The sequence below is a fragment of the Carex rostrata genome, chromosome 13, assembly GCF_964058835.1.
Source record: "Carex rostrata chromosome 13, lpCarRost1.2, whole genome shotgun sequence".
NCBI lineage: Eukaryota > Viridiplantae > Streptophyta > Magnoliopsida > Poales > Cyperaceae > Carex > Carex rostrata.
In genome coordinates, this window is record NC_135930.1 from 4,596,522 (window position 1) to 4,616,830 (window position 20,309).

At 35.3% G+C, this 20,309-nt stretch overlaps 2 protein-coding genes across 2 annotated transcripts; one reads left to right on the forward strand and one right to left on the reverse strand.

The window, feature by feature from the left end:
• Nucleotides 1-3,472: 3,472 nt before the first annotated feature.
• On the reverse strand, nucleotides 3,473-5,680 carry LOC144564632 (uncharacterized). Its single transcript, XM_078314233.1, has 2 exons — nucleotides 3,614-5,680; nucleotides 3,473-3,541 (listed from the first exon to the last, which is right to left on the reverse strand). Exons 1-2 carry the CDS (start codon nucleotides 5,412-5,414, stop codon nucleotides 3,528-3,530), a joined length of 1,815 nt encoding a protein of 604 aa, XP_078170359.1. The 5' UTR covers nucleotides 5,415-5,680; the 3' UTR covers nucleotides 3,473-3,527.
• Nucleotides 5,681-7,854: 2,174 nt separating this feature from the next.
• On the forward strand, nucleotides 7,855-9,891 carry LOC144564515 (zinc ion binding protein). The gene is made up of 3 exons (XM_078314111.1): nucleotides 7,855-8,110; nucleotides 8,217-9,098; nucleotides 9,593-9,891. The coding sequence occupies exons 1-3, from the start codon at nucleotides 7,941-7,943 to the stop codon at nucleotides 9,693-9,695; spliced, it is 1,155 nt and encodes a 384-aa protein (XP_078170237.1). The 5' UTR covers nucleotides 7,855-7,940; the 3' UTR covers nucleotides 9,696-9,891.
• The last annotated feature ends 10,418 nt before the right edge of the window (nucleotides 9,892-20,309 follow it).

The window sequence follows — 20,309 nt, forward strand, 5'->3', positions numbered from 1 at the left end:
ATTAGACTTGTAACCGATAGGGTTACCTCTTGATCTGGAATTTGTAGAACGTTTAACAGCTAATTTGAGGTATTGACCAAATTAGGGTTAACAAATCGGTAAATTGAACGGTTACAGGAACTGAATTTCTGAACCAAGATTAAACCTAGTATACGTGCAATATAGGTGTAGGCTCGGTCGAGCAAGACTTCGCGGGGCAATTCGAGACGCCCAATCCTTAATTAAGCGGTACGCTCGTCGTAATCAGGTGCGGGATTCTTGGACTTGTTTGATATTTTATTTTCAGGAATTAAATTGTTATTCGTCTGTCATGTTGAATGTTTGATTGTTACATCATTGAATTGCATAAATCATTTGCATAGCCCAATCAAATTAAACTCAGATTATTGTGAATGAAATGATTTGCATGCTTGTATGGTTGCCATTTGTGTCGATCTATTATGATCTGATTTTGATTGAAAGTCTCCACGGACTATGTATGTGAGCGGATTTACGAAGTTGAGCTGTATAGCTGACTTGGATCCGACGAATTTGCAAAGGGTCCAACTCGAAAGAACATCTGTAGTTGTTACAAGCCCTAAAGAGTTGAGTTAAGCCAAATATGTGTTGTGTTTGAAATTCACCTTGCAAATTTCGTAAACTGTGATTCGGTTTATTATTTGTTGTCAAGCATATGCATTCCTTTTTATTATGAATATGAATTGATTTGAATTGCTGTTGTATGGGTTTCATTTTTGAATATGCATGGAGTTTGATTGCAAGTCCAATAATCTAACTGTGGCAAATTTCGCACTGAGAATTTATTCTCACCCCCACCCTTTGGGTCATTTTCAGGTTTATTACACGGATATAGAGAGACGGTTCTGGATTGCGTCTGACAGCATAACCACGTGAAATTTGGGATGTGGTTATTATGTAATGATGTTACTGGTAATGCATATAAAAGATCCACTGCCTTGCGTATATATGTCTTAATAAATATACGCGGCAGGTTGTTATACCCGGGATTTGGGGTGTGACACCTTGTATCAAATAAACTCGAAGCTTTCAAAATTTTGCATGTACGTGCATCACTCATGATATACATAGATTTCAACGGTTTGGATTCGACATTTGAAATCGATCCGATATACTTTTAGAGTTGTGCTCACCAAACTCTCTTGGTGAGCACATCACACCCTAGCTTTGCTCAAATTTTTATATATATAGTAATGCTACGCTACTTCGCGAATTAAAATAGCTATTTTAATTCGCGCTCATATCTCTAGTTTTGAAGGCCAAATAGCCGATCCAAATCGTTAGATGTTTAATCTATATTAAAATGTGCTTGGAGACCAAATTTTACATTTTTTGGAATTGTTTTACTATTTATTAAAATGGTTTGAAAATTGCTGTTTTTATTAAAATTCTGCACCATTAAAAAACAACAATTTTCAAACCATCTTAATAAATAGTAAAAAAATTCCAAAAAAAATATAAAATTTGGTCTCCAAGTACATTTTAATATAGATTAAATATCTAACGGTTTGGATCGGCTATTTGGTCTTCAAAACTAGAGATATGAGTGCGAATTAAAATAACTCTTTTAATTCGCGAAGTAGCGTACCATTACTCTCTCTCTCTATATATATACAGAGAGAGAGAGAGAGAGAAATGAGCTATGGTGAGGGAAAATTTTATAAAATACCATTTCTTTTCAAACCAACAAACAAAATACCCCTCCTCATAAATTATTAACAAAATACCCCTCTGGACCCCACTTTTTTTTCTCTTTTCCCTCTCTCCCATTCATCCCCATTTACTCAGTCTATTTTGGAAATTACAGCTGTTCCGATTCTCTTATGAATTAATTATTTTTTCTGAATTGGTATCCCTAATCTTTTTGACATGTACAGAATGATTTAGAACAAAATCTTTTTAGCATATACAATTTTATTTGCTCAAATCATTTTGATATGCATCCTTTTAATATCGCTGCTATATATATATATATATATATATATATAGAGTACGGCTAACGCGCTTCCTCTAGCATATGGGCTGAAATGCTTCCGGTGGAAATTTGAAATTTCAAAATCCAAAAAGTCGATCTGAACCGTTCATCTTCTTCTCCATATTAATATCTGCTTGGAGACCAAATTTTACATTTTTCTGAAATTTTTTACTATTTATCAAGCCATTTTGAAAATCGCTGATCCAACGGTAGCTTCTGATTTTTACTGTTTGGTAAGCCACCGTTGGATCAGCAATTTTCAAAGTGGCTTAATAAATAGTAAAAAATTCAGAAAAATGTAAAATTTGGTCTCCAAGCAGATATTAATATGGAGAAGAAGATGAACGGTTCAGATCGACTTTTTGGATTTTGAAATTTCAAATTTCCACCGGAAGCATTTCGGCCCATATGCTAGAGGAAGCACGTTAGCCGTACTCTATATATATATATATATATATATATCTCTTCTTCTTATTAAGGAGCTTAATGTCTAGATCCTGCAAGGGTTCTGATTTACTGGTTTTTTTTCGGAATTATGCTCAGCCGTTGAATTTCCAGATCGCACATAGATGAATATTCCAAATTATGAGCTTCAACACTTAAGTATGCATTGGTCGCACCGCATATGATCCCAGTGCCCATAGACCGCACGCCGCACCCATGGACCGCGCCTCTGAACCACGCACGGCACCTGCGGACCGAGCCTGTGCACCGCGCACGACACCTTTTTCTTTTTTTCTGCTGAAGGCGGGATTCGAACTCAGTTGGATTCTGTTGGTGCCAAAATTATTACCACTACACTAGAGTTCACATGTGTTATCTTGTAGATAAATATAGTATTTAACTATTTTTCTCTACAAATTTGATTTAAATTATCTCTCCTCCTTATTAAGGAGCTTAATGTTTTCTACTACATAATTTGCTCCCGTTGCTGTACACGGGCACGATTACTAGTATATATATATTATCTTTATCTATCTATAAACTTTTTGTTGCGTTATTTTTTTTTCATTTTTCTTTTCTTTTTGAGGAATCTGCTTGTATTAATCATAAACCAAGTACAAAATTGATAAACTAATATACACCGCAACATCAAAAATTAACAATTCTAATAATCATTTGATTTTTTTTTCATTGCTCATTTTACAAATTTCTCATCAAGAGAATGACAACAAACATAAAAAAAGCCAACACAATGTGCTTAATGCATTTCAACTCCTATCTTTCACATATATAATATCTAAAAATATTACTAAATTACTATTCCAACATAACCAAAGAGTATAAAAGCATAAAATGCCATTACAAAATGGAGATCACAAATTGAAACTACTTCTGTATCGTTCTATGCTCGTATCAAGCTTCCAAAATTTCTGCAATACAAAGAGAAATTTAAAATATAACAAATAAAGTGACAATATTATTTTAGAAAAAAAATTAAATTGTAGTGAATGAACTTTAAACGACCGAGCAATCTTACATTAGAATAAAGATAGTGTTAAGCATACTTCAATTTTCATATGTAGATGAGATCTCAAGTTGTGCCACCTACATATCATATAATTTTGTTAGAAAGAACAATTAATGTTTCAAACAAATGCAATGAAAAATTCGTGTTACCTCTAGTTTTGCGAAACTGCGGACATCTTTTTTTATAATGGCCAAGTACACTGCAATGCGAGCATTTATGCTTTGTTGCACCAGTTGTTTCTCTCACGTCCATTGAATTACGTATGCGAGTTGACTTTGGACGACCCTTTTTATTCCTTAGCGCAGGAGGGAGCATAGTTGGTCCTTCCATGCTTGGCCAAAATCTCTTGTCTGGTACGGGATGAAATCGAACCGAGTATGTATTTCGATACATCTCAGTGAAATGCCAATCATCACAAAGTGTATGAAAGTCTGTTTTATGCCATTGTTCACCACAACAAGCCAACATATGACTACAAGAAAGTTTGGTAAGTCGAAATACCTCACATACACAACTTGATGAACTCCCGTTTATTGTCACCGGGTATAATGAGGTTCCGGTATTAACCTCAAATTGACATGGTCCAAACCGACATACCTGGTACCCACGAGATGCTGATTGTCGATGGCGTATTTTGGCAATAACTTTAGGACACAACTGGTTTGTCATTTTTCTTCCTTCTTCGCTACGCTCAACAAAAGCTTGGTTCACTCTATAAAAGGTAGCAATAACAAATGCAGTAACAGGTAGCGATCGAGTACCTCTAAGCACCGAGTTAAGGCTCTCAGACCAGTTGGTGGTCATAACACCATACCTTCTTCCACCATCAAATGTTAAAGCCCAGTATTCACGGTCATTATTTAGTCTATCCTCTACCCATTGCCAAGCATCCTCACACTCAGTTTTAAATTGTTCTTTCAGTCTATTAAATTCTGCAATCTCATTTACACAACCATTTATGTAAAATTTATCCAATACAACTTTATCAGTAAATCCTGCCTTCTTAAGGTTGGCCTTTATGTGGCGCAAACACCAGCGATGAGCATGACCATCATCAGGAGAAAATACACTACGCACCACCTCTTTATTACCTGAAAAACGATCAGATATGATACAAACCTTCCTTTCACGAGTAACAAACTCTCTCAATGAGTGAAGAAACCACTGCCAATTATCTCCATTTTCTTTATCACATATAGCAAAAGCTATTGGATAAAGCCCCCCATTAGCATCAATACTTGTAGCAATCAATGCACATCCCTCATATTTGCCATACAAATGAGTTCCATCAACACTTACCACCGGTTGACAACATTTCCAACCCTCTATCGAAGGGCCGAATGCCCAAAAAACTCGCCTAAATTGTTGTACATCTCTTCCAGTCCATGGAGGATTTATGGTCCAAACAGTACCTGGATTTGAAGCTTGCATCATAGATAAGTACCTTGGCAGATCAGAAAAAGACCGTTCCCAACTACCGTATATAATTCTCAATGCTCTACTGCGTGCCTTCCATGCTAATTCATAACTAATTTCTATTTTGAAATCATCCTTTATCTTGAGTTGAATTTCCTTTACACTCATTGACAACGATGCTCTCATTGAAGGGAGTATCTTCTCACAAATTAAAGTAGACGTGCAATTTCGGTGCATGCTGTTACCTATTGCAATAACACAATTATGAGATCCATTGTATTGACTAACCAAAAAGTATGCAGCTCCCTTTGGTTTATGTGCGTGCAACCTCCAACTGCAGTTATTTTCAACACAAACACAAGTATAGCGACAAGTGTCAGATTTCTTCACTTTCATTCGAACAAAGTGAGTGACATGCCACTCTTCAAGTGCCCTCAATAAACTCTTTTTGTCCGAAAATATTAGTCCTTTCCAGTCCCCATTTGCATTTGCCAGGCCTTGTGTAGCAAATTGACTCTCATTAATTAAGCACATCTGCAATTTTGTATTTCGCTAGCCAAGATTTATCAGCATTGAAAGACATCGGATTGTTGACAAACTCACCATCCACCTCTAGACTTCTGTTTACTTCAATAGCATCAGCTATGCTTGCTAAACCACCATCATGCTCAACTTCTGCCTCCTCATCAACGCTATCATCAGAATCAGAGCACTCTTCCTCTTCACTGGATGATTCGAATGACAAAGTATCATCTAACGCCTTGTCATTTTCTAGCAAACTTTTGAAATTGCCAAATGAATCATCCATGATCCTATATGTATAAAAAAATCAATTAAAAAAGTGAATAACGGCATATATTTATAACCGACCTTGTATAAATTAAAATTAAGCTTGCGAGTTCCACATAAAAAGAAGAACAAAACTGCATTTGTTGGGTATCAAACTGAGAAAATAACTATTTTTTATTTTTTGCAACCTCTGCCTCCAGTATAGCTTCTAAAAAAAAGAATTATTATTAAACTATTGTAATGTTAACATATCATTCAAATCAACGATAATGTGATGTTACATTTCCTATGTGTTTAATACATAGAGGTATTTGATTGAATCAAATGTAATAATTTACAAAATTATAATATCATATTTTATGATGAGTGTCTTTTCAATCGAAAAGAAAATAACATATTATGAGTTTCTTTAGAAAATAATAATATGTTTTTTTCCCCAAAGTTAATAATATTTACATTGGAAAAAAACCAATCTTAGATCATGACAGATTATCTTTCCATATACATAAAAGATTCATACATTCTTACCTTATGATTATTTCATTGTACAAAATCCTCCAGATACAAATAAAATGCTTTGGGGAGTATATATCAAGCCCTTTTTTATTTGTTGCAACCTCTGAAAAAAAAAAAAAATTATAGTAACCTATCCCCATTTTTTTTTTCCTCTGTACCATTACAAATGGTTTTTTTAACTTTGTAGGAAAAGGAGTAGACAAAGGAAATACTTTCAAGTGATGGATATCATCATTTTTTTAGAACAAAAATGTTTTACTGACAAATCTACAATTAAATCGTGGGTAAGAGATGTTTTACTAACCAAATAGTCCATATCAAACAACTAATTCAAATATATCAAATAACTAAATTCATCAAATTAACGGAACTCCCAAACAAAATGAGTATATATATTGAAATATCTAAAGCATATTGAAAGAAATACATAAGAAAAAGGATAACAAAATTTATGAAACTAAATAACAAACTTTGATTAAAATCTTGTTACAAAGAAATTTGATTACCTATTAACTAGCACGATACGACACACCCGCAGCGAGGAAATAAAAGACAGAGGAGGAGTAAACAGGGAGGTGATAGATGCGAGGCACAAAGAGGATAGACGAGAAGAAAATTGAGAAATAAAGGCTAGAGGCGGACTCTCAAGGAAAAAAAAAAAAGCGGCAGGATGAGAGGGAGAGGGAGAGGGAGAGGAAGAGGCGCTAAATTTTGTGGAAGTAAATGGGGAGAAGTAGGAGGGAGGGGAAAGGAAGGGTAAAGTGAGGTCCACAAGGTATTTTGTTAATAATTTATGGGAAGGAATATTTTGTTTGTTGGTTTAAAAATGAAGAGTATTTTATAAAATTTCTCTATGGTGAACCATGGAGTAAAATGAGTTGGTGCTCCATAACACTATATATTGATCATACAAACATAAAGCACAATCGTTTGACATTTAACAACTTATCTAGAAAGGAGATAATTAGATAATTAGATAATAGGATAAGCATGTCTTGGTCAAAAGAAAACGGGCATAATTACCAGAATAATATCCGTTACAAAACTTTTCAGAAAGGTTTTCAAAGGTCGGTGAGGCCCACCAAACACTACGTGGTGTATTCAATCTCTTTTTTTTGTCTTCTTGTGCGGTAGTGTGTTTCAGTTTCAGTGAGGGTGTGTTGTTGTGCACAGTCACAGATAGCATTGGCATGCGTTATAACGCAAATGACAAATAATGACAAACCACCTGCAACAGTGATTACGTACAATTTTCATATTTATGCCTTCTAGAAGGAGATTTTATTAATCCACGGATAATTTGTACGACCTTTTACAAATACAACCACACGGTGGACGGACCACACGAATGTCTCTGTACAGGAATCATCGTGTGAGGTGTCGTAACTGAAAAGGCATTCAAATCAGACACTAATGGCTTCTTTGATGGTGGTTTTACCCCACGGAAAATTTTACGATCTTTTACAAATACAACCACACGATCCAGAATGAGTCCACACGAATTCCACACGAATGTCTCTCTAGAGGAATCAAATCATCGTGTAGGTGTCGTAACTGAAAAAACAGGCACTTAAATCCCGTGGGCTTAATTGGTTCTTTGACTTCAGCCCATTTAGGCCCAAAATAGAAGCACATCTTATCCCATAGCGCGGGAAAAACACAGGAGACTTGACATTTCCCGCGCTTTGAAAGATTTCGACAGATCCACACACACATAGACGATTGAGAGAGAGAGAGAGAGAGGGAGAGAGTGAGATGGCTGCCGACGAAGTTGATATAAGCGGTGGTGGAGCAGAGTCGTTTCTGACAGTGGGCCCAGGCGGGTCAGTGACGGTGAGATACCACCCGGATTTTGGGCCCCACAATGATCTCATCCTTCTAGAAGCTCCTGATGAAGCTCTTCTGAACGATGTTCTCCATGGCAGGTGGTTCTTACCTCTCCTTTATTACGAGATATAATATCTAGTTAGATCACTTTGAAATATGGATTTGCATTTTAGTCCCTGATAAAATTAATTTTTGTTATCATAGAGTAACAATAAGAGGCCAAACTGATGAAGAGGCTGTTCTATGCACACAATCTTCAACCTACGCCATGAAATTTGTTGGCACTTCAAATTCGTTATTTTTAATAACAAATGGAGAAAGCCCGAATCCATCAGATTTGGGACCTGATCCGTTAATATCTGTTCTGAAGCTTGCGCCAGGCAACATAGAGCTGGTGCAGACTGCACCTCGACTTGACAAGTTGCGGTTTCTTCTCTTGCAAAGACCATACAAACTAGATGAAGAAGAAGAAGATTGTGGGACAGAGGGGCTGTACACGTGGCATGACCTAATTTCCTCAATTCAGGCAAGTGATGAAGAACTGAGAGAGGGGCTGAGGTCCCTCTCAGCCATGGAGATAAATGGTTTTTGGCGGATGGTTGACCCGAAATCCACTAACATGGTTCTAACTATGGTTTTAACCAATTTGGTATTGCATGATTGGCTGTGGGATGCACTTGTAGAAGAAGAGGTCTTATCAATTTTAGACTCTGATGGGTTTAATTCTACCGTTGTAAAACACTGCCTAGAGACATTTGGTACAAAAATTGAGAATGAGAATCAGAAAGTTTGGTGCTTAGATACGAAAAGGATAGCTGTGCATTTTGCCAAACAGGTTCTGGGCACTAATGGTGGAAAGATGAAGTTAGAGATTTTTATAGAAAAATGGATGAGAAATGTGCTGAAGGGGATGTCATTTGATATGAATATGCTTGAAGGAGAGGTTTTGTTTGAGAAAATCGGTGCTGAGACTTGGATCAAGGCCTTTAGTGTGGCAGAATTACCATTGAGACCAGATGCTCGATTTTCAATGCTGTTCAAGGAGCGTGCCAAGTGGGCATGGAAGGATTTGGAGCCTTATGTAAGGTAAACTTTTATTTCAACAAGGGAAATCTATTTAATTACTTTGTAACAATATCTTGTGCAAGAAACAAATGTTGGAATATATTAATATGCAAGTTGTAAGAGTAAATAATAGCTAGAAAATGGGAAGAGATTTAATGAAGTCCAACTCATTTTGGCAACCATGGTAACTGATGCTAAATATTTTGAAACAAAAAATACTAAAAATGTGCTCTTTATCTTAAATAGAGCATTCATTAAATTCGCTGCAATATGATAATTATTTGGTGAAGACCAAATGTTGTTAAAAATGAACCATCAATTTTCAAATTGTTCGATTGATCAAATTGCACAATTTAATTTTCAACCTATTTAAAACATAGGGGTAGTTGTCAATTTATTTAATCTAAAAAATAATAATAATGTGGAAACTATTTAATATTTAAGGGTCTTGGCAACCATTGGTGCAAATGCTGTACAGTAAGAATTAACTAACAAGCCATTATAATTTTATTTAGGGATTTACGTGTGCCTGGTGTATCTTCAGAAGGCCTTCTAATTAAATATACACGACGGGTGCAGCCTAATGCTGTCGCCGAGCCCATCTTCAGTGCCAGATAACTGTTTGGTGTGCTTGTAAGTTAGAATTTTCATACTTATAGTGTGTAACGAAAGCCATGGTTTTGGATGGATGTTGTAGCGATGAAATGATTTCAATAGCAAATCTAGTTTTTTCTTTTCAGACTAGGTTTTACATTAGTCTAGTGTGCTAAAAACTGTGCGTGCGTTTTGCCTTCAATAATTACTTTCCTTTTCCTGATTTACTCCTCATAATTAATTAATTAATTCATTCATCTTTGAATTACACATTTTCAATTTGGCATTAGATTTCTTCAAGGCCCTTCAATCTGCATATTGTTTTGCTATTGACTATGCCTTTGTTCTCATTTCATAGCGATGCGGAAAAAAAATAAGGTGCTTTTGCATTCTTTGCTGAGGGGGTGATATATATTGTGGCTTGTATTATGGCATTTTGCATTGCTCTAATTTGAAAAATAAATTCAACCAGGCCTTGTATGTTCCTACTTAATATCAGTTTTGACATTCATATTCAATCAAATTTGCACGAAAATTAATATTACGATGATCAGTAGTATATTATTATTTCCTGCCTGCTAATTGGCATTCCTTGGATTAGAATCTTATTTAATATAAGTACACAATAAATTATATTGGTCTGGTTGTTTCCTCATTTGGCATATTCTTAGCTCTTCCCTGTACATTTATTATGTAGATAATTCAATGAACATAATCTATTCTTGCCATTATTTGTCCTGCTATTTAATTCTACAATTGAAGATTTTCTGTGGCCGAGTCAAAGAGGAAGCAGCTTTTTGTGTTGCATGTGTGCATAAGGATTACCATTACGTACATCACACAATTGATTTCTAGTGTGCATAATTTAAACTGATACTTAATATTTTTTCTTCCCTAACCCTTTTTTGCCTACCAAAAAAAAAATTGGTTTTATCACAAATTTTATCATTTGTTTGTTATATATTTGAATTAATTTTAAGAAAATTTAGAATAAGCATGGCTGCTTTGATGTGGCTGTTCGAATGTTGATATGGTGTTGCGCGTGTAAGAAACTGAATCCTTCGGTTAAAAGTAAACTCAAACTGCATTCTTCGGGTTGGGTTATTTGGTTAACGTTTTTCAAATAACCTGTTTTGTTTCTCCTGTCAAAATTTATTCATGTCTGGAAAAAACGTAATATTGCAAACAGTGCTGCTTGAGCCAAAGATGTTTTTTGCATTACAAATCCCCCCCGCCCCCCCACCCAGCCACCACCACCCCACACACACACATGCACCCCTTGTGTACGTGGCATGGAGTCAGGACACTTGCTTAAGATAAACAACAATTGTAACAACCACATCCCCTTACCCTCCCTCTTGTTTTGGTGAGAGTTCAAAGGGTTTCTAAGCGTGACTCAGTGAATATAGCCAAATCTAAATCACTGGCTGGTCCTGGAGCATGAATAATAGTTATATTACACAATTACCGACTGGTGGGACCTGCCATCTTTCTATACTCACTAGGTTGCAACAGCTGTGCACAGCGATCAGCGCATATTATGCAGATACAAACAATTCCTCTTTCCTGCTTTGGTTGCCAAGTGTTAAAACGGTTATGTCATAGAATAAACTCCTCTGCTAGAACGGGCATATTGCTCCAGTTTGTAAACCATGTACTACTTTAATTTTGTCAGTCATATTAGGAAATATATTATTAACTAGAACCGGTTTACCTAATGGTGTATCCCCACTGTTAAATATGTGGGAAAAATGCCTTCCTATATTATTCCAAAAATCAATTAATGCATCAATTACTTCCCCTTTCTGCTCGCCACCCAACCATGGCTCCTATGGAGCATAGAAAACCTAGCATTGAATTCATTCACTCCTTCTACTCAGGGGAGCGAAACCTCTTCTCTCGTATGGCTTCCTCTCTTGAAATAGACGGCGATTTAGCCTTCAAGATCATATCTTACTGGCTATGGCTTGAAGAGAACATAAATAAAGATGTAATTCACGCTATCCAGTCATTGAGTGATGATGGTCTCAAACGAATCTGCTCACTTGGGGAACAGGTTTTGACTAATGCAGCAAAAAGTGACTCTTCCACAGCTCACAAAGCTCTCTTAGGTGTAAATTATTTTCTGAAAGCTGTTTGCCGTAAGGCTATTGACGATCTCAAGGACGAAACAGAATATGAGAAGGCTAAGAAGACACTGCAGGAACTGGATCTACAGGTGAGTTCTTTTTTTTAGATCTAATTCTGTGTTTTTTTCAGATTCATATTTGATTTTTTCTTCGAGTTTTTATGGCCGTGTAACTTGTGAAGTACAAATTGACATAAAATATCAAAGCTACATGGCACAGGACTGCAATTTTTGGGAGAACTTTTTACATTTTTTTATAAGATAATTTTGGTTTCCTTATATTAGATCTATTGAATTGATAAAAGGGGTTTCAATTTTGATTTTGTGTGCTATACACACTACTCTTCAAAATTAGTTGCTTTTTCCCTTTTTAGTTATTGTGAGACATAAATCAAGGTACGACAAATTCAGGTACGACAAAAAAAATCAGGTACGACAAAATCCCTCGAGGATAGGTGAAGGACCAATTGGAAAATCTAACATAATTCAGTGATGTACAAGTAGATATGCTATACATCTAAAGAATCTTTTCCGAAGATTCCTATATGAGCTAGAAGTGACAGATTATTATTTTCTGTTAATCTCTCAAACATCATACATGAAAAAAAAAAGAAATTCGGAAGTTGTTCTTTGCAAAACGACAGTTTTCTATTTTGGTTGGCAGTGATTTAAGCATGCAACTCACCTTAGCTTCATGAACTCTAATAGAAGGGCGCACGTGTAGATAAGATACTATAATTGACAGGGCGACAGTTTGAAAAAGTAATATTTGTAAATTATTTTTATTGTTTATGTTATTATCCCATGAAGTCGGTAGGAAATCTTGAATGGAACTTTTTTTGAGATAATCTATCGGTTTGTTTCGCAACTTCTATCTTCGGGAAATATTATAAAAGAATACTTAGACAACTGAATTTCATAATTCTTTTAATTGTTTCAGGAATTCCTCTGTAAACCAGAACCATCTTTAGTCAAGTCATGCTTATCTAGTGGAGATGGCGCCGGAAGTAGCAGCTCTGGCACAGGGATTCACGTGCAATCAAACAATGTAAAACGGCTAATTTCGGTGTACTTCTTTTTGTTTTTTTCGTTAGAAAAAAATTACTTCCCTCACCTGATAGGTAGTATCACAACTTCTTTGTACTTACATAATGTCTTCCATTAGTAGGTTAACTAATTTTACTTCCATTTTTTAATTATTATAACTTAGTTAATTCTCCTGGTTTACATTATAATATTTGTTTATTTCAGGGTTTGCTGTCAAATATAACAGAGTCTTTTTCGTCTAAAGTCTCCATATCACAAACTGGGAGTTACAGTGGAGGTGAAAATGGAGAAGTGAGAAGTCTAGTGCATCCCCATAATGTAAATTACTCCAAATTTTCTTTAATTCTACTCTTAATTCATTAACTGCAGTCGCTTTTCCTTTTGAAGCAATTGGACGATATATTTCAGGATCGTGCACAGAATTCATCTCAGCTTTCTGCTACGGCAAAAGCATACATGCCCGGCCACACCAGCCATGCCACCAGTTTCCCGATTCCAGCAAACAATTTTCCGGTACCACCAGTAGAACACATGATTGAGTCTAGTACAATCGTACCACATCCACACACACTCTATGCACAAAATGGTGTAATTGTACCACATTTGCCTTCATTTCCTCAGCAAAGCAGTGCAATTGTGCCCCATTTAACTCCACTCCCACCACAAGGTGGTACAATTGTGCCGCATTTAGCTGCACTCCCACCACAAGGCGGTACAATTGTGCCGCAATTTACACAATACGGTACAATTGTACCGTACACGCCTGCACTTGCTCCACAGAGCGGTGCAATTGTACAGTATATGCCTGCACATGCTCCACAAGGCGGTGCAGTTGTACAACACATACCGGCACTTGCTCCACACAGTGGTGGAGTTGTATTTCACTTACCTGCACTTACTGCAGAAAGCGGTATGATAATGCAACAAATGCCAACATTCTCTCCCCAAACTGGTACAATTGTTGCACACATACCTGTAGTATCTACACAAAGCGGTGCGTCATCTTCTTCTGGTGCACAAAATCTACAGCCACCGGCACCCGCTTTAGTGCCACCTCGACGCCTCCATCCAGATGAGAGGACACTCTTTGTGACCTTCTCAAATGGATCACCCTTGACAGCGGATGAGCTTCTCGCTTTCTTCAGGGCGTAAGTTTGCACCCTTTTTTTTAATGGGGATTTTAAGTCAATTTTATTCTGTATGATTAAGTCAGTGCATGAATCGATGATTATCTTCATTTTGTTTATTACTCTTTTAGTGTTTTTTATGTGTTTACATGGGGGTTTATGGAAGAACTCTGCACTGGTTTCAGTATACAATTACCCAGGTTACAAATATACAACATGCTGGTGAATATTTTTTTTTGGCTTAGAAGAGTTTATAATACTCAGTTTTGATATAAAATCATTTGTAATTTTCAGCCGTTATAGAATTGAGGCGGAGAGTGTGTATATTGAAGAGCCGAGCACAATAAGGGATCCACAATATGCACACGTCACATTCTACAACCCCGAGTCGGTGGAGTATGTTCTGAATGGCCATGCAAAGGTGAAATTCAGAGCAAATGGAAAGCACCTGTGGGCCCGACGGTTCATTCCTAGGCGCAGGAGGAGGTGGGGCCAAAATGCTCATTGACTATGGGTGTTTCTGGTGCCTCTTCCTTACCTTAGTCACCTAGTATCCCTGCCAATTAAATGTATTTTACTTTTCACATAAATAATTGTCCTTGTTGTGTCTTGAGAGAATTTGGACAGAGTTCCAAATCTTTTAAAATATGTAATTTCATCTTGTGTAGTTGAGTGAGAATTTGCTTGATTATCAACTTGTGCCACCTGCTTTACAAAATCTTGGATGATGGGAAACACATAATTTACTACACTAAAACTGCTACACTTAGTTTCATCGAAGTAAATAATGTGCCATTTTCTAGTTTTCTAAGAAACTTAAACAAGTTGGGTTGTCAATTGCTGAAGCATTGCATCTTTGTAAAGTTATATAAATTTCCATGAAGAATATTTTAGAGGTTTTGGAAGTTATATATTGTGGTTGCAATGGAATACCTGTGCCTCACCTGAGTGTCTGAACCTATGTACCCACTGTGCAACAGGTAATATTTTCTTGCTCTGCCATCATGGCCGTAGAATCTGCTAATGTGGGGAACCTCTGATTATTACCTTTGTATGAGTATACTGGTACACACATCAGGGTCTGATCCCTCTATAACCTGACTTATTCCAATCCTTTAACAAGTATTATTTATTGGCTTCAGTGGGTCCCATGAGAACAAGTATAATTTGTGCCTGAATCATTGATATGAGTCTCCAATAGAAGTCGGAACATGATCGGCTTCTGCCTCAAATTGCCAGCTCCGTTTGCTGTACAATATCTGTGATCACCTTCCATTGAAAAGCCATTAAATATAGTTAAACAAAAATGAACTAAAAATCTATAGAGGTCTTTGCCTCGTTTTAAGTCTTGCTTTTTACCGAGTCTGACAACAAGGATATTTCTGGGTGCCCATATGATTATTACGATAGAGCACAAGTTGCAACTGTACCTGTAGTTTTTTCTTCAATTTCACAGTATCTATTCGGGCCTTTAATTGTCCCACAGGGATTATTCAAAGTGTAGTTGTTGTGAATGAAATACCTTGCGTTGATGTAAATTAACAACACAGGAGAAAATGTTGAGGACATTATTCCAAGTGTCAGTGTAATTCTAAGCGCAAAATTCACCAAAAATTATATTTTTTTTTTTGCATACCGATGTTATAAGATGACTAGTAGAGTTGCTCGCTTAATAAACTCCATACTCTTAAATTCCAAAATAAAGATGGTGCTCTTTAGAAGAGCTAAAAAACTGTCATATCTCAAGCTGAAAAATTGTGACAATGAAAGAGCTACTCTATTTTATACCTGTGAAGAATACTTCTCATGGTGTATCAGTTAATTATGAGATAAGAAAGTTTCATCAGTCTGTTACTAGAGCTGGTTAACTGTTTGACCTATCTCATTAGATCTTTTGATTTAGAATGATAAATAAAGATATAATGTGAACCTACTTAATATTTATTGCTTGCCGTGTGATTTTCTTCTTTATTTTCATTTGTCATTTCAATTTTTAGTCAATACTAATTATCTATTTCCAATTTATATAAGAACCCTTGAATTCGAGTAAAAATTCCGAGTTGTGCAAACTAAATTTCTGAATCCACTTTTCCCTTTTCCATCAAACATAAAAATTTCCTCTGCTTAATGTATATACTGCATTTAATTTGTTAAGAGTCACTTCTTTTGATAACAGGAAAATTATGTATAGTAATTAATAGAAAAGATCATTGAAACGTGTTTACAAAAAAAACAAAGGTAGAAAAATAATTAACAACTTCTATGAATAAAATGCCAATAATTTTTTCATGAAATTTAGAAAGTAGAAACTGAAATAATTTACAAGTGATTATTTCATTTTAAAAAACATAAATAAATGATAGATGTAATGCATGGATTATGGAGATTGACATAATAATATCTAAACAATCGAGGGCTGAAACGAATAAGTAGCACAATCATCATACGCTACTCTGGATTTAATCCGGAAACAACCGGAACAATAGTCCCACATTGCTTATGTTACAAAACGAGAGCGCCGAGCTCCCTATATATAGATATATCATATATCCTGTCAATCTGTGTGTCCAAAGCAGAGATCTCAGTGTGTGGTTCAGATCACACATGACAGGGGATTGTGCCAATGCATATTCCAGTCAATTCAGTTACGAGGTGACGTCGTGTCAGATTTGTTTTGTAGGCGTGTTGTGCAATATCCTTGTCGGATACGTATTAGATACAAGGTATGTATTAAAACCTCCCTTTAATGGCCAGTTACAATTTTATATACCATATATAGCCTAGTTGGTTTATCAAGGTAATAAGCTACCGATCTATTGATCAGTTTGTCCTTTAATATTCTATTTCATATTTAATTAAATCGGTTAATTCTTTCAGCAATTTCATTCTTTCTCGATACTTTTCTATCAAACAAATTCTATTCTGGAAGTAAACTAATCACATCAGAGTATCAGACTAATTAAATAGTGGATTCTTTATTTTGGTCAGCTTAATTTATATTAATTCCCAAACTGGCAAGAAGCTTAGATCCATCTCATTCATTACATCTGGGTGTGACTTGTATATATCTGTATGTGAGGAACCATGCATCCATTAATAGAGGCCTCAAAGTCAAAACTTGAACTTGGCATTAATTATGGTACCAAAGGAGATACATATATAAGACCAGATACATCATCTGGTATTAGTATACTATTAATTGCTGAAATAACAGTACACTAGCCCATGTTTGCGGTATATAAGCAAACTTTTGACATTGATTTGTGTAATTTTCAACGAGGTGCCAATACGTCACATTTACCTGCACTCCCACCACAAGGCGGTGCATCACTTGTCCATTCTCAAAACGGCACCAATGTGTACCAATCTCCTCCTGGTGCTACCAATATGATCATCAATGCACCAAATATACAGCAGCCGGCATTAGTGCCACCTCGATGACTCCATCCAGACGAGAGGACATTCTTTGTGACCTTCTCAAATGGATCACCGTTAACAGCGGATTAGCTGCTCGATTTCTTGAGGACGTGAGTTTGCACCCTGTTTTTTTTAATGAGAATCTAGAGTAAATTTTATTTTGTATGATTAAGTCAGTAGTGCATGAATAGCGTTGTTTGTGTTTACATGGGGGTTCTATGGAAGAACTCTGCACTGGTCAATTAGGGCTTAAATACTAATAATTAGAACAAGATGATATAAAGCTGGTACAGAAGACCGGCCTGATGCATGCAACTGGTTTCAGTATACAATTACCCAGGTTACAGATATATAACATGCTGGTGAATATTTATGGCTTAGAAGTAGTTTATAATACTCAATTTTTTTTATATAAAATATTTTTTATAATTTTCAGGCGCAATAGAATTGAGGCGGAGAGCGCATATATTGAAGAGCCAAGTACAATAAGGGATCTGCAATATGCATGCACATGTCACGTTCTACAACCTGGAGTCGGTGGAGTATGTTCTGAATGGCCATGCAAAGGTGAAATTCAGAGCAAACGGAAAGCACCTGTGGGCCCGGCCGGCAGTTCATTCCTAGGCACAGGAGGAGGTGGGGCCAATGCTCATTGAAGTGGGAAGCAAACGCCTCTGACTGTGGCTGTTGCTGGTGCCTCTTCCTTATCTTGGTCACCATTCTCTAGCATCATTGCCAATAAAATGTATCTTACTTTTCACGTGTATTTTTTTTTCCTTGCTGTGTCCCTCACGAGAATTTGGACAGAGTTCCAAATCTTTTAAAATATGTACTTTCAGCTCGTGTAGTTTGAGTGAGAATTTGCTTGATATATTATCAACTTGTGGCACCTGCTTTACAAAATCTTGGATGATAGAAAACACACAATTTACTACACTAAAGCATGTACACTTAGTTTCGCTGAAGAAAATGATGCGCCATTTTCTAGTTTGCTAAGAAGCTTAAACAAGTTGGCTGAAGCATCTCATGTTTGTTTTAAATTTGTTTGCATTTAATTATTCAGGTTTATTGGGGTTTTATATATTGTTAGTTTTATTTTGTTACATTTAGGCTAAGTTTTTAATCAGTTGCTAGAATTTAATTATGCATTAAATTTGTTTTAAATTAACCCTTAATTATGTTATAATTAATTAGTCATTTGGAAAAAAAAAATCAGGATTATCACACAATCAATTGTACTTCAGTCTTTGCCGCCTCTCTATTTGCTATTCCTTTTTTCCTTCTTTTGAGTGGATTCTTCTGAAGGTTTTTTAAACGTTACCAAAGTACATTAATTAGAGGAATTAAAATGAGTGAAGGAACGGAATAATGAAACATGATTATTTTTTTCCCATCAATCATTCATGCATATTCAAATATACGTACTTCTTTTTAATTTTTATCAAGTCTGCTTGGACAAATTTATGCAATAGTAAAATAAATAAATTTGAATCATGTTTGAATTACAAATGTATCATTAATTTCAGCACTTTCATAAACAAATGGATAAATTAAATAGTTGTTCTCGAAGAATTTGTTCGACATGTATCAGATTTAACTTATACAAAATTCATATAAAATATTATTCAATAAAAATATATATTTTTATTTCACAATACCAAAGAGTGCTGATGCGATTCATACCAAATATATATTTTCTAAAATATTAATATTGTAATATATTATTTGAACTAAATGAAAAAAATAAAATATTTTCGAATTATATCTGAATCACAAATAATTTCAAGACTCACCGAATTATTGTCGAATTAATTTGTCACTATGCTAAGCGGTGGAACTAGAAAATTTAGATATGAGGGACAATCGTAAAAATTCTAGCCACTGGCTACTATATAGTCCATTTTTGATATTTCACGAGGGAGTTGAACTATTTAAAAACTTTAAGGAAATTTTTTTTAGTTAAATTTCAATATGCATAAATAATATATTTAAATATTATAAAGATAGCTAAGTACTCTTTGAGGTGCATCAAGGTCCACTTTTGACTGTGCTGATAGCTAAGGCAGAATTGTGTCTTAATTGTTGTGGAAGTGCAGATGATTGCTGTTAAGGGTAGGAAGGTATCGCAGAATTAATGTATAACAAAAAGACAACGGACACACAAGAGATGGATTGGATTTGAAGGAAAATATTTATATTGCGGGAGAATTTAATTACTATATTATGGATAGTAGGTTTAATAGCCCTGAAAGAGAAATTAAGTCCAAAATGGCGGCTCACCTATGCATGAAGCATGATGCATTATTTTATCAATAAGTATAATATTGAACACCAATGAATCCAATTTTTTTCTCAAGATAGGGCAGGATCGATCGGATCCAAAGAGCTTATTATGATCAAATCTATTAACTAATCGGGTGCTAGATAAAAAAATAACAAAAAAAAATATTTTATAATAAAACATAACAAAAATAGACTCTGACATAATAAAAAACTACAAAAATATATTCTTTTACATATTAATAATAACAAAAATAACACAAGAGAAAATTAATTTTCGAAAGAACAAATTAATCTGACCTATTAAATCAATATTACTTTTCAAAATCCAAAGGGCAACTTCCCTTGTATTGAATACTTCCTAATTATTTTCCATGTCAACTCCACATTCTCTTGATATAATATAATCTATATGCAAAGTTATCTAGAAAGTAAAAAGTATCAAACCAAACCATCCAAACCATTCAATTGACCAGTCTTGTTTATACACATATATAACAGATAATAACATACATGATTTTTAACTTTCTCATCACACATAAGACACACTACATATGCATGATTATTAAAACCTTCAGTCATCTACACTATATAGTTGTTAATTTGATATACCCAACATTACTTTCAATATCACCTTCA

What these genes read in the sequence shown, in the direction of transcription:
- LOC144564632 (XM_078314233.1), bottom strand. Translation starts at nt 5,414, where the DNA reads ATGTGCTTAATTAATGAGAGTCAATTTGCTACACAAGGCCTGGCAAAT.
- LOC144564515 (XM_078314111.1), top strand. Translation starts at nt 7,941, where the DNA reads ATGGCTGCCGACGAAGTTGATATAAGCGGTGGTGGAGCAGAGTCGTTT. An exon ending in AACGATGTTCTCCATGGCAG is followed by an intron (nt 8,111 to 8,216) that starts GTGGTTCTTACC and finishes TTGTTATCATAG; the next exon opens with AGTAACAATAAGAGGCCAAA. An exon ending in GATTTGGAGCCTTATGTAAG is followed by an intron (nt 9,099 to 9,592) that starts GTAAACTTTTAT and finishes AATTTTATTTAG; the next exon opens with GGATTTACGTGTGCCTGGTG.